Source organism: Mya arenaria, chromosome 4, assembly GCF_026914265.1.
Source record: "Mya arenaria isolate MELC-2E11 chromosome 4, ASM2691426v1".
Classification (NCBI taxonomy): Eukaryota; Metazoa; Mollusca; class Bivalvia; order Myida; family Myidae; genus Mya; species Mya arenaria.
This window is the reverse complement of record NC_069125.1, coordinates 55,840,007-55,856,426: the sequence shown is the minus strand read 5'-3', so window position 1 is coordinate 55,856,426 and position 16,420 is coordinate 55,840,007. Positions and strand designations below refer to the sequence as shown.

The following is a 16,420-nucleotide window of genomic DNA, read 5'->3' as shown; positions in this document are numbered from 1 at the left end:
TAATGGTAATCGCTATTTCTACAACGAATAATAATTTTATGACATGACATTTGGCGGGAAAATATTTCAACCAATTTTGTATTTCTTTTTGGCTCATGGTTAAACAGCAATGCCAATGTCACTTTCAACGCAAGAACCTGCAGATGATGATCAATTCTTAATGATTGCCAAAATTGATAATGCCAGAAGTGTATCAAACATTTTAAAAGCGATACATTTTAAAGAGGTGAACTTATAATTTACTAAATTATTTGATTATATCTTTCTTTACACATACACGTTAGCAGTGACTAGAGAATAATCATTTTCCTCTACTTAATTAACATTCAAATGATTTCTATCCTGGACCCAATCCTGCAGTATAAAAAGTCGGAGCACCGCCTTACAGATGTCTGAATACTGCACTTATTTATATACCTCCTTAAGTTAAAGATAATATATAACATGTTGGCTAAAGTTTGTTAGCTTACCATGAACGTGGCACATCAGGCAGTTGCGGTTGTGAAACAGTAAACTTTCACAGGTCTCAGACATTTTCGATTTACATTTCAGTGAACATACAAAAAAATTAAGTATTATTTAAATTTTTTATACTTTGCCGGTATATTAATTGTCAATAATTCAAATGTAGTTTTAACTCAGACATGTATGTGAACTCTACCGGTGAAAGATTTTGCTTTTGAGACCTCCTGCTTTTACGATGTCCAGATAAATTCTACTGCACTTTTAGAAATAGAAAATATTTGGCCTTGAAATTTCAATTTACGTTCAGTATTAAACTTGAGTAATGTTTTTAAAAAGTGGCAGCCGCTTTATTTGTTTGCATCTCGTGGAAATCGAGACATTAGATGGCCGTGAAAGCACAGTAAGGAATACATCACATATTGACGAATGAAAAAAATGTTTTATTTGTGAATTTTTCATTATTAAAAATTGTTTTCTAACTACAAAACATTTTGCTATGCTATATGTGAGGTTTACAATCAGTATTTTTCTTATATCTAGGATGACAGTCAGGAAATAGAATATTTTGAAAGAAAGCTATTTTTTCAGAAACAACTGAGTGTTTTTTCAACTTTCTATTGTGAATTTATGAACTTTTTTCAAGGACAGTGATTTTAAATGTCATTTAGTTCCTAAATGTCAGGAAATTAAAAAAATATTTTACCAAAGACAGATATTGGTACCCTATCCAGATCAACAGGAAAATACTAGGAAAAAAGTATCTTTTATGAATAGTCCATGTAGTAAATGCAATCACAGTGATTAAGAATATTAATGGATGTTTCTTAATTGATTTTTTTTAACAATAAATTTATAAAAGGTTACGCAAGGAAATAAATAACTGCAAAGTATCATATACTGGTAAAGTGTGCCTCAAACCCTAGAAAAAGACACAAATACTAAAGAAATTGCGGAATAAATGCATTCTGTAAAATCTACCTCACTAGACCCAATCCTACCCCTCTGCAGAAACAATTCTCTGGCAGTTACGGGGATGGGTGCGGTATTGGTGTCGTCTGATGCGCAGCAGAGAAAAAAACATGTTAAACAGAGCTGTGGTGCATTTAGGCTCTTAAAACAATGAAATAATCCTGTATGTCCCTTTCGTCTATTAAAGAAAGAAATCAAACTTCAAATTTAGTGTTGTGATACATTTAGCACTGAAACTAACTTAAGAACTCAGTCATTTTCTGGTATTTAATTGACAAGAAAATATTTATGACATTTACTTTTCCTGCATGAGAACGTGTACTGAAATTGATTTTACAACAACATAATCCACTAACAATTTTTTAAAATAATTGAAAGACAGAAATTTGCCACTGAAGTATGATTTAAATTACAAGTTAAATAATTACAAAAAATGTACCAAAATTTATTCCAGATTTCACTGGTGTTTCAGGGGTTTTAAAGTTCAGGAAGAATCCTAAACTCAGGTTTTAAAGTTAAGCGTTGCACTTTATTGTACAGTGGTAAAGACTGTTTTTAGATCAGACATTTGTATAAAAATGGTAGGAAGTACCTTGCTATGAATATAAATGACTGTGGAAACAATTTCAAAAGGATTGAAGTCCCTTAGATATATGGTCTTGGGATGATTTCTTCTTATTTAAACAGAGCCGGAGCTTTTTTCAGGATTGGCAGCTCTTAGAACCTCTGTAACAGTCATCGAAATTAGACTTTGGGATGAACAAGCTCGAACTCTTGTTTTATTGCATGGAATCATATTTATGAACAAGCCCTGCTAAATAAAATTCAGAATTTGAGCAAGCCCGGAAGACATTTTACCAGAGCAGCGCTTGTGCTAATTTCGACCACTGCTGTTAAAATAATTATATGGCAGACACTAGAATTTGTTCATTATACCTTGAAATCAGGCTTACTCAAACCCATGAAGAAGGAGAGTCATTTACATTTCCCTATATGCCAGGCTGGGTATAGTCAAAATCACCCACCCCATACAGGGCTTTTTCTTTGCTGTTTATCAGATGTTAAGCTGTCCAATTTGACCAAAAAATGAACAAACAAGAGACTTTTGACTTGACATGCATTTAGTTAATTGGAGTTATTTGATTAAATGACAAATAAATATCTAACATTCCAAATTAATTGTAATGGTTGAGTTTGCCAACATTTACAATCTACAAGTGAAAAATCCCAAATAGGTGAATGAAGATGTAGGTCATCTTCCCAAAGTAGCAAAAAAGCCAGGACAAACTTGGACGAATTATAAATTTGAACAAACACTACCTGGCATTTCCTCGCATACACTGCTTGGCATATCTAGGAACCCAGGGAATATGACAGGCATGCTTGCTTCCATGTCATGGGTAGGCCCACAACCACCATTAATATTTTTATGTAAGAATATTAAACCATAAAGCATGAGTACTTTAAAATACTAAGAAAACATCTCTCTGTAGACTGCGACGGTGTTTGCGAGCAGTATGGGTCTGAAGGTGACTGTGGAGGATGCTAAGTGTATCCAGGCGAATGCCTTCATCCAGGAGGGCATCTTTCAGGAGTACGCCATCAAGGAAGACCAGCTCACATTCAAGATCAACCTCACTGTCCTCCTGGTATGTGCTGTCAATGAATATCCAGCCAGTTGGGATTAATCCACTGTTTTAAGTCCATTCGTTTTGCTTTTTGCTGAATATTCTTACCAAGACAGTTATTTAACAAAAAGGAAGTAATCATTATCACGGAAACCTTCATTAGCCCAAGTGATTATTACTTATTTAGTAAATCAGTTGATGAAATCCATGAGTACAAAAAATTGATATCATTGGTTCTTTTCCTTCTTTTTCTAGAAATATTGGCAGGAGCCTGTTACAGTGTGTTACTTTTGTTACCCTTCTGTCACATGCCATACTGAGTGTATGTTATCTAATTGCAGGAGTGTCTGACAATATTTGGGAGTGGGCCAGTGGGAGGTGCATGTACAAGTTTGAAAATGTGTTACCAGGGATATGGCTGTCCTCTCATTCTCATGTGAGGTTCCTCAGTGTGATCATCATGTTAAATGTCAAATTATGTTTTAACTGTCAAAATAAATATTAAATTAGAATCAACATCATTTTTTGGTAAAAAGAATATGTGATGTAACTTGATGTGCATAAGTTTATTTTTCTTACCATACATTATATCTTTACATTTATGCCTGAAAAAAGTTATATTTTTACTTATATTGCAGCAAAAAAAGACTGAGATATTTTCTTTTATGTCAACTAATGTCAAATGTATTATGTTTACCTTTGTACATATGTTTGTAAAAACTGTAAAAAAGGGCATTGTGACAATGTTCTGTAACTTATTAGATTCTAAAAATTACCAGATATTAAAAGAAAAAGATTTATTTCAGTATTGATGAGTGTTAGTGGATTTATTTACCACTGCCTTATCATTCTTGGAACTTGCCAAAACAATCTTGCATGTATGATTATAAGTTGTTTTCTTTGAAGAATTTTAATGAAAGTCTAATTTTTTGTTCTAAATCAGGCCTCAAAGTCAGCATCCAAATAATTTTGTTAGTACTACTTACATTTCAGTAAACATACATGAATTATTTCCTACTCCAGACTTGAGGAGGATGGTGTATTGACAGATTGCAGTATCAAGACCCTGGAGCCGGATGAGGTCCTTGATTTTAACTTCTGTAGCACCAATGTCGTCAATAAGATCATCATGAAGGTACACCTTACTTCTATTGCTAAAGTACAGATATTTTATTGCTAAAGTACAGATATTTATATAAATATATATATATATATATATATATATATATATATATATTTTTTTTTTTTTTTTTTTTTTTTTTACAGATATTGATGTGTTGGATATCCTTTAATATGGCTTTTAAAACATCAAGTGACATTTATTTGATTATTTTATGAGAGCGATTAGAACTAGCGAAGAAACAAAAAAAGTACCGAAAGAGTCACAAAAGATCTTGTTTATTAATTTTGTGTGGAACAATTTGTTGTATATTTGATATTGAAGATTTTGAATCTAAGGTATTTACAAGTTACTATATCTATATGTAGTCGGAGTGTTTAAAAGAGGCTTTCAATGAGCTGGACATGACAAGTGATGTGCTGGAGTTCCTCATGTCGCCAGACGCCCCACACCTGCGACTGTCGACCTTCGGCAATGCCGGCAGCACCACAGTCAGTCGTGGTTACTTTGTTAAAATTGATGATTTGCATAAGTATATGATAAATTGTTATATAAGAACTTGAGACATTTATCTTTGAAAGTATTAAGCTTTGTATTCCTAAGAACATTTGTATTCTGGCTTGGTTTTTTTAAAAATGGATATTATCAATTATGTACTGGTAGACCATAATGGTATACCATACCCTTGCTCTAACACAGTTGTTATACTGGTGAACAATACTGTTGATCTAACACCATTGTAATATGGTTTACAATATCGCGCCTTGCTTTAAAACCGATAAAATAAAGGTTTACCATATCCATCCTTGCTTTAACACTGATGTAATACTGGTTTACCATGTCCATCCTTGCTTAAACACTGATGTGATACTTGTTTACCATATCCATCCTTGCTCTAACACAGTTGTAATATTGGTTTACCATATCCATCCTTGCTCTAACACAGTTGTAATATTGGTTTACCATATCCATCCTTGCTTTAACACTGATATGATACTGGTTTACCATATCCATCCTTGCTCTAACACTGATATGATACTGGTTTACCATATCCATCCTTGCTCTAACACTGATATGATACTGGTTTACCATATCCATCCTTGCTCTAACACTGATATGATACTGGTTTACCATATCCATCCTTGCTCTAACACTGATATGATACTGGTTTACCATATCCATCCTTGCTCTAACACTGATATGATACTGGTTTACCATATCCATCCTTGCTCTAACACTGATATGATACTGGTTTACCATATCCATCCTTGCTCTAACACTGATATGATACTGGTTTACCATATCCATCCTTGCTCTAACACTGATATGATACTGGTTTACCATATCCATCCTTGCTCTAACACTGATATGATACTGGTTAACCATATCCATCCTTGCTCTAACACTGATATGATACTGGTTTACCATATCCATCCTTGCTCTAACACTGATATGATACTGGTTTACCATATCCATCCTTGCTCTAACACTGATATGATACTGGTTTACCATATCCATCCTTGCTCTAACACTGATATGATACTGGTTTACCATATCCATCCTTGCTCTAACACTGATATGATACTGGTTTACCATATCCATCCTTGCTCTAACACTGATATGATACTGGTTTACCATATCCATCCTTGCTCGAACACTGATATGATACTGGTTTACCATATCCATCCTTGCTCGAACACTGATATGATACTGGTTTACCATATCCATCCTTGCTCGAACACTGATATGATACTGGTTTACCATATCCATCCTTGCTCGAACACTGATATAATACTGGTTAACCAAATCAATCCTTGCTCTAACACTGATATGATACTGGTTAATCATATCCATCCTTGCTCTAACACTGATATGATACTGGTTAACCATATCCATCCTTGCTTGAACACTGATATGATACTGGTTTACCATATCCATCCTTGCTCGAACACGGATATGATACTGGTTTATCATATCGACCCTTGCTTTAAAGGGACATTACACGAGATTGGCACCAAAAAAGTTTTTTTCTGTAACGAATCTCGGGACAATTATTTAATAAAATGTTTTACTCTTTGATATCATAATTGTAATTTTTTTTACCAAAATGTAAAAAAAAAATCGAGTCGGAGTCCGTGTTCGAACCGGTGTCGCCAAAATTGCAGTCCAGTGTTGTATCCACTGTGCTACGAAGGCTTACACTAAACATTTGGAATAATTAAGCTATATACCTAACTTGGTAAGATCACATGATAACATCGACTAGCCAATCACGCATAAGAATGAATTCTACTAGGTATACATATCCACTGTGCTACGAAGACTTACACTAAACATTTGGAATGTTTAAGCTATATACCTAACTTGGTAATATCACGTGATAACATCGACTAGCCAATCACGCATAAGAATGAATGCAACTAGGTATACATACAAAATCTTTTTTAATGGAAAAATACGAAAAAAATAAATTAATTGTAAACTATGTGGTACTTCAGTTAGTTAGTTTCAATGCATTGTACCCATCGATACCAAGTTTATGTCAGTTTTCGACAATTTCCTTTTTTTAACACCGATGTGATTTTGGTTTACCATATCCATTCTTGCTTTAACACCGATGTGATTTTGGTGTACCATATCCATCCTTGCTTTAACACAGTTGTAATACTAGTTTACCATATCCATTATTGCTTTAACACAGTTGTAATACTAGTTTACCATATCCATCCTTGCTTTAACACAGTTGTAATACTGGTTTACCATATCCATCCTTGCTTTAACACAGTTGTAATACTGGTTTACCATATCCATCCTTGCTTTAACACAGTTGTAATACTAGTTTACCATATCCATCCTTGCTTTAACACAGTTGTAATACTAGTTTACCATATCCATCCTTGCTTTAACACTGATGTAATACTAGTTTACCATATCCATCCTTGCTTTAACACTGATGTAATACTAGTTTACCATATCCATCCTTGCTTTAACACTGATGTAATACTAGTTTACCATATCCATCCTTGCTTTAACACTGATGTAATACTAGTTTACCATATCCATTCTTGCTTTAACACAGTTGTAATACAAGTTTACCATATCCATCCTTGCTTTAACACAGTTGTAATACTAGTTTACCATATCCATCCTTGCTTTAACACAGTTGTAATACTAGTTTACCATATCCATCCTTGCTTTAACACTGATGTAATACTAGTTTACCATATCCATCCTTGCTTTAACACAGTTGTAATACTAGTTTACCATATCCATCCTTGCTTTAACACAGTTGTAATACTAGTTTACCATATCCATTCTTGCTTTAACACTGATGTAATACTGGTTTACCATATCCATCCTTGCTTTAACACTGATGTAATACTAGTTTACCATATCCATCCTTGCTTTAACACAGTTGTAATACTAGTTTACCATATCCATCCTTGCTTTAACACTGATGTAATACTAGTTTACCATATCCATCCTTGCTTTAACACAGTTGTAATACTAGTTTACCATATCCATCCTTGCTTTAACACAGTTGTAATACTAGTTTACCATATCCATTCTTGCTTTAACACAGTTGTAATACTAGTTTACCATATCCATTCTTGCTTTAACACTGATGTAATACTGGTTTACCATATCCATCCTTGCTTTAACACTGATGTAATACTAGTTTACCATATCCATATGTAATACTAGTTTACCATATCCATCCTTGCTTTAACACTGATGTAATACTGGTTTACCATATCCATTCTTGCTTTAACACAGATGTAATACTGGTTTACCATATCCATTCTTGCTTTAACACAGATGTAATACTGGTTTACCATATCCATCCTTGCTTTAACACAGTTGTAATACTGGTTTACCATATCCATCCTTGCTTTAACACAGTTGTAATACTGGTTTACCATATCCATCCTTGCTTTAACACTGATGTAATACTAGTTTACCATATCCATTCTTGCTTTAACACAGATGTAATACTGGTTTACCATATCCATCCTTGCTTTAACACAGTTGTAATACTAGTTTACCATATCCATTCTTGCTTTAACACTGATGTAATACTGGTTTACCATATCCATCCTTGCTTTAACACAGTTGTAATACTAGTTTACCATATCCATCCTTGCTTTAACACAGTTGTAATACTAGTTTACCATATCCATCCTTGCTTTAACACAGTTGTAATACTAGTTTACCATATCCATCCTTGCTTTAACACAGATGTAATACTAGTTTACCATATCCATCCTTGCTTTAACACAGTTGTAATACTAGTTTACCATATCCATCCTTGCTTTAACACTGATGTAATACTGGTTTACCATATCCATCCTTGCTTTAACACAGTTGTAATACTGGTTTACCATATCCATTCTTGCTTTAACACTGATGTAATACTGGTTTACCATATCCATCCTTGCTTTAACACAGTTGTAATACTGGTTTACCATATCCATCCTTGCTTTAACACAGTTGTAATACTGGTTTACCATATCCATCCTTGCTTTAACACAGTTGTAATACTGGTTTACCATATCCATCCTTGCTTTAACACAGTTGTAATACTGGTTTACCATATCCATCCTTGCTTTAACACAGTTGTAATACTAGTTTACCATATCCATCCTTGCTTTAACACTGATGTAATACTGGTTTACCATATCCATTCTTGCTTTAACACTGATGTAATACTAGTTTACCATATCCATCCTTGCTTTAACACAGTTGTAATACTAGTTTACCATATCCATCCTTGCTTTAACACTGATGTAATACTAGTTTACCATATCCATCCTTGCTTTAACACAGTTGTAATACTAGTTTACCATATCCATCCTTGCTTTAACACAGTTGTAATACTAGTTTACCATATCCATCCTTGCTTTAACACAGTTGTAATACTAGTTTACCATATCCATCCTTGCTTTAACACAGTTGTAATACTAGTTTACCATATCCATCCTTGCTTTAACACAGTTGTAATACTAGTTTACCATATCCATCCTTGCTTTAACACAGTTGTAATACTAGTTTACCATATCCATCCTTGCTTTAACACAGTTGTAATACTAGTTTACCATATCCATCCTTGCTTTAACACAGTTGTAATACTAGTTTACCATATCCATCCTTGCTTTAACACAGTTGTAATACTAGTTTACCATATCCATCCTTGCTTTAACACAGTTGTAATACTAGTTTACCATATCCATCCTTGCTTTAACACAGTTGTAATACTAGTTTACCATATCCATCCTTGCTTTAACACTGATGTAATACTAGTTTACCATATCCATCCTTGCTTTAACACAGTTGTAATACTAGTTTACCATATCCATTCTTGCTTTAACACAGTTGTAATACTGGTTTACCATATCCATCCTTGCTTTAACACAGTTGTAATACTAGTTTACCATATCCATTCTTGCTTTAACACAGTTGTAATACTAGTTTACCATATCCATTCTTGCTTTAACACAGTTGTAATACTGGTTTACCATATCCATTCTTGCTTTAACACAGTTGTAATACTGGTTTACCATATCCATCCTTGCTTTAACACAGTTGTAATACTGGTTTACCATATCCATCCTTGCTTTAACACAGTTGTAATACTGGTTTACCATATCCATTCTTGCTTTAACACAGTTGTAATACTAGTTTACCATATCCATCCTTGCTTTAACACTGATGTAATACTAGTTTACCATATCCATCCTTGCTTTAACACTGATGTAATACTGGTTTACCATATCCATCCTTGCTTTAACACTGATGTAATACTAGTTTACCATATCCATCCTTGCTTTAACACAGTTGTAATACTAGTTTACCATATCCATCCTTGCTTTAACACTGATGTAATACTGGTTTACCATATCCATCCTTGCTTTAACACTGATGTAATACTGGTTTACCATATCCATCCTTGCTTTAACACTGATGTAATACTGGTTTACCATATCCATACTTGCTTTAACACTGATGTAATACTGGTTTACCATATCCATCCTTGCTTTAACACTGATGTAATACTGGTTTACCATATCCATCCTTGCTTTAACACTGATGTCATACTGGTTTACCATATCCATCCTTGCTTTAACACTGATGTCATACTGGTTTACCATATCCATCCTTGCTTTAACACTGATGTAATACTGGTTTACCATATCCATTCTTGCTTTAACACAGTTGTAATACTGGTTTACCATATCCATTCTTGCTTTAACACTGATGTAATACTGGTTTACCATATCCATTCTTGCTTTAACACTGATGTAATACTAGTTTACCATATCCATCCTTGCTTTAACACTGATGTAATACTAGTTTACCATATCCATCCTTGCTTTAACACAGTTGTAATACTAGTTTACCATATCCATCCTTGCTTTAACACTGATGTAATACTAGTTTACCATATCCATCCTTGCTTTAACACTGATGTAATACTAGTTTACCATATCCATCCTTGCTTTAACACAGTTGTAATACTGGTTTACCATATCCATCCTTGCTTTAACACAGTTGTAATACTGGTTTACCATATCCATTCTTGCTTTAACACAGTTGTAATACTAGTTTACCATATCCATTCTTGCTTTAACACTGATGTTATACTGGTTTACCATATCCATTCTTGCTTTAACACAGTTGTAATACTGGTTTACCATATCCATTCTTGCTTTAACACAGTTGTAATACTAGTTTACCATATCCATTCTTGCTTTAACACAGTTGTAATACTAGTCCTTGCTTTAACACTGATGTAATACTAGTTTACCATATCCATCCTTGCTTTAACACAGTTGTAATACTGGTTTACCATATCCATCCTTGCTTTAACACAGTTGTAATACTGGTTTACCATATCCATCCTTGCTTTAACACAGTTGTAATACTGGTTTACCATATCCATCCTTGCTTTAACACAGTTGTAATACTGGTTTACCATATCCATCCTTGCTTTAACACAGTTGTAATACTGGTTTACCATATCCATCCTTGCTTTAACACAGTTGTAATACTGGTTTACCATATCCATCCTTGCTTTAACACAGTTGTAATACTAGTTTACCATATCCATCCTTGCTTTAACACAGTTGTAATACTGGTTTACCATATCCATCCTTGCTTTAACACTGATGTAATACTAGTTTACCATATCCATTCTTGCTTTAACACAGTTGTAATACTAGTTTACCATATCCATCCTTGCTTTAACACAGTTGTAATACTAGTTTACCATATCCATCCTTGCTTTAACACAGTTGTAATACTAGTTTACCATATCCATCCTTGCTTTAACACAGTTGTAATACTAGTTTACCATATCCATCCTTGCTTTAACACAGTTGTAATACTAGTTTACCATATCCATCCTTGCTTTAACACAGTTGTAATACTAGTTTACCATATCCATCCTTGCTTTAACACAGTTGTAATACTAGTTTACCATATCCATCCTTGCTTTAACACTGATGTAATACTAGTTTACCATATCCATTCTTGCTTTAACACAGTTGTAATACTAGTTTACCATATCCATCCTTGCTTTAACACAGTTGTAATACTAGTTTACCATATCCATCCTTGCTTTAACACATGATTGTAATACTAGTTTACCATATCCATTCTTGCTTTAACACAGTTGTAATACTAGTTTACCATATCCATCCTTGCTTTAACACAGTTGTAATACTAGTTTACCATATCCATTCTTGCTTTAACACAGTTGTAATACTAGTTTACCATATCCATCCTTGCTTTAACACAGTTGTAATACTAGTTTACCATATCCATTCTTGCTTTAACACAGTTGTAATACTAGTTTACCTTGTAATACTAGTTTACCATATCCATCCTTGCTTTAACACAGTTGTAATACTAGTTTACCATATCCATCCTTGCTTTAACACAGTTGTAATACTAGTTTACCATATCCATCCTTGCTTTAACACAGTTGTAATACTAGTTTACCATATCCATCCTTGCTTTAACACTGATGTAATACTAGTTTACCATATCCATCCTTGCTTTAACACTGATGTAATACTGGTTTACCATATCCATCCTTGCTTTAACACAGTTGTAATACTGGTTTACCATATCCATCCTTGCTTTAACACAGTTGTAATACTAGTTTACCATATCCATCCTTGCTTTAACACAGTTGTAATACTAGTTTACCATATCCATCCTTGCTTTAACACTGATGTAATACTAGTTTACCATATCCATCCTTGCTTTAACACTGATGTAATACTAGTTTACCATATCCATCCTTGCTTTAACACAGTTGTAATACTAGTTTACCATATCCATTCTTGCTTTAACACAGTTGTAATACTAGTTTACCATATCCATTCTTGCTTTAACACAGTTGTAATACTAGTTTACCATATCCATCCTTGCTTTAACACTGATGTAATACTAGTTTACCATATCCATTCTTGCTTTAACACAGTTGTAATACTAGTTTACCATATCCATTCTTGCTTTAACACTGATGTAATACTAGTTAACCATATCCATCCTTGCTTTAACACTGATGTAATACTAGTTTACCATATCCATCCTTGCTTTAACACAGTTGTAATACTAGTTTACCATATCCATCCTTGCTTTAACACAGTTGTAATACTGGTTTACCATATCCATCCTTGCTTTTGTAATACTAGTTTACCATATCCATCCTTGCTTTAACACAGTTGTAATACTAGTTTACCATATCCATCCTTGCTTTAACACAGTTGTAATACTAGTTTACCATATCCATTCCTTGCTTTAACACAGTTGTAATACTAGTTTACCATATCCATCCTTGCTTTAACACAGTTGTAATACTAGTTTACCATATCCATCCTTGCTTTAACACAGTTGTAATACTAGTTTACCATATCCATCCTTGCTTTAACACTGATGTAATACTAGTTTACCATATCCATCCTTGCTTTAACACAGTTGTAATACTAGTTTACCATATCCATCCTTGCTTTAACACTGATGTAATACTAGTTTACCATATCCATTCTTGCTTTAACACAGTTGTAATACTAGTTTACCATATCCATCCTTGCTTTAACACTGATGTAATACTAGTTTACCATATCCATTCTTGCTTTAACACAGTTGTAATACTAGTTTACCATATCCATCCTTGCTTTAACACTGATGTAATACTAGTTTACCATATCCATCCTTGCTTTAACACTGATGTAATACTAGTTTACCATATCCATCCTTGCTTTAACACAGTTGTAATACTAGTTTACCATATCCATCCTTGCTTTAACACTGATGTAATACTAGTTTACCATATCCATTCTTGCTTTAACACAGTTGTAATACTAGCTTACCATATCCATGCTCAGTAGAACAAAAGTATGTTAAGTAAGTTGCTTGTAATAATTGCAGTAACGGTTTTGCTCAAACATTGATGTGTTTACAGGGAAATATTTATTCTTATTTCAGTCAGATTTCCCAAAGGATTCAGATATGGTGGAGTCCTTTCAATGTTCACAAACACAGACAAACCGGTAAAATGTATTCATCAACATACTTCTTGATATAGCATAAATGATGATGTATTTGTTGATATGAGTAAACTCAAAAATCTTAAAAATGAAGTTTTGTCTCGTTAATAGCCACTTAATATTATTAATAAGTATTAACAACATGTTTTAATGGACAGGATTAATTCATTCCAGGCATAGATATTTTGTTTATAATTTTAATTCCATATCCAGGTACAAAGTGTCACTGCTGAAACCTTCAGTGAAAGCCCTAGCCCTGTCCTCCAGGGTTTCCATACGGACAGATAATCGGGGATTCCTGTCTCTACAATATATGATAAAGAACGAAGATGGCCAGGTCTGCTTCGTGGAATACTATGTAAGTGCTTTTGTTATTTTGTGCTTTTGGTCTTGACTTCTTTAACTAATATATATTATCAATCCATATATTTACATTTTAAATAATTATTCAACATGATAAAAAAATGAGTCAAAGCAGGCCGTCAACCAATTCCTATATTCCTATATTTTCCTATATTTTTGAGAAATTTCCTATATTTTTTAAAACCTCCTATATTTCCTATATTTTCCTATATTTTGGATTGTTTTCCTATATTTTTCTTAAAAAGTGGTGCTGGGATATGTTTGAAATCATTCAAAGGATTGATACTGCCTTTAGTTATTGTTTATTTACAGTTTAAGAATGTCGTTATCCTCCAAACCATCACCATCATTCAGAATTGCTATTGTACACCCTTGGTTATCCATCTGGACACCTTTGATGATGAGTATGCCGAACATCAAATCTTAAAGGTGTCTACTTTGATGACCACAGTTGTGTTGCTGCAGCATAGTCTGCCTTGATGGAGAGGTTTAAAGGGGCTGACATAAACTTGGTATCGATGGGTACAATGCATTGAAACTTACTAACTGAAGTACCACATAGTTTACAATTAATTTATTTTTTCGCAGTTTTTTTGGTATTTTTACATTAAAAAAGATTACAAGGTATGTCTACCTATAGTAGAATTCATTCCGTATGCGTGATTGGCTAGTCGATGTTATCACGTGATATTACCAAGTTAGATATATAGCTAAAATATTAAGGGTAAGCCTTCGTAGCACAGTGGATACAACACTGGACTGCAATTTTGGCGACCCTGGTTCGAACCCGGTCTCCAACTCGATTTTTTTTTACATTTTTGTATTTTTTTTACAATTATGATATCAAGGAGTAAAATATTTTATTAAATAATTGTCCTGAGATTCTTTACATTCTTTTGGTGCCAATCTGGTGTACAGTCCCTTTAAGGAATGTGGATTAAGTGAAACACAAATTTTATGAGTATAGCCAATAAACAAGTAAGTAAATGTTCACTTACATTCCTATTAATGTCGATTTTTCAACCTTAAAATTCCTATATATTGCCCAGAAAATGCCAAAACCTCCTATATTTTTGGACAAAATTTCCTATATTTTTTCCTATATTTTATCCAAAACTTGGTTGGCGGCCTGGTCAAAGCAGAAATTGAGTGCAAACCTAAACGTTCAACACTTAATCTCATTTCCAGTGTGCCCCAGATGAAGATCTTGATGATCCTGACCACTGACCTTTCCCCAAGGTTAATTAACAGTGGGACTTGAAACTGTAATGAAAGCCTCAGCTATGTCATATCAGGGGCTTAAACTGAGACTGTGTCAAGTTGAATATATGAATATTAGAAAAGCAGCCCTCTGTGAACATGGAATAAAATAGACAAGATTATGCTGCTGTGCTGGTTTTAGCGTGCTATACACGGATCCAATTGAAATATTGTTTTATTGTACATATTACCATTATTTATTTGTTTAAGGATTTTGTGTAGTTCTTGATGATTATTCTACATTCTGAATAAAGAATGAAATATTAGCTCAAAACTCTCAAATTTGTATTGTATCGAAGCTTCGCTGATCTCTTGTCTGTCCACATTTCACTGTCTGCAGTGCACTTTTACCAGTGGTGGACCAAATTTAATATGACGGCATAAATGTGAATATCACTAATTTGGCTTTATTGTTCCTCGTTTGACAATGCAGCTGACTTTGTATCTGCTTTAACTTCAACCGTTGAACCAAATCTGATGATAATTGGCACAAATGTTCGCCACAGTGACATGCTTGCATAAAATGTACAAAACTGTTGTCATAGTCATTGCCAAACATTTGAGACTTGTTGTGTACGTCTGAGAGGAAGATGTAGGCAGCTTATTGTTAAAGCTAGGTGAAATGATATGGAAGCATCGTGAACATCCTGAAAGCAACAGTAACTATCAACTTTAGAACATGAACCATGAAATATACTCAGTTGACATATTTGGTGAGCCACGTCCCGTACATATTATTTAGTGAAGATTTTAACGCAACATCTTCCACACAATTTACATCATTCAGTAAATGTTTCGAAATCTAATTCAATTTAAAATTACATCTTATTTGACACTACAAGTTATGATGAGGTTGCTTAGAACAGTTGAAGGAAGATCCCTCGAGTAAGCTGTTGAATTGTTTTTTTAGTGCGTTGGTCTCGTCAGCAATTGCTTTTTCTTCTGAACAATTGTTTGAAATCACTTCCCCTTAAAGCAACACTCCCTGTTTTGACAGGTATATTTAAGAAATAAACTTTTTAAAGGCGCGCTGTCACGTATATTTAAGTAAAAATGAA

General features: G+C 33.7%; 1 protein-coding gene across 1 annotated transcript; it reads left to right on the top strand.

The window, feature by feature from the left end:
- Window positions 1-54: 54 nt before the first annotated feature.
- LOC128232166 (cell cycle checkpoint protein RAD1-like) lies at window positions 55-15,628 on the top strand. The gene is made up of 8 exons (XM_052945570.1): window positions 55-226; window positions 2,928-3,083; window positions 3,404-3,498; window positions 4,086-4,197; window positions 4,551-4,673; window positions 13,678-13,742; window positions 13,953-14,097; window positions 15,291-15,628. Exons 1-8 carry the CDS (start codon window positions 110-112, stop codon window positions 15,327-15,329), a joined length of 852 nt encoding a protein of 283 aa, XP_052801530.1. The 5' UTR covers window positions 55-109; the 3' UTR covers window positions 15,330-15,628.
- Window positions 15,629-16,420: the final 792 nt, after the last annotated feature.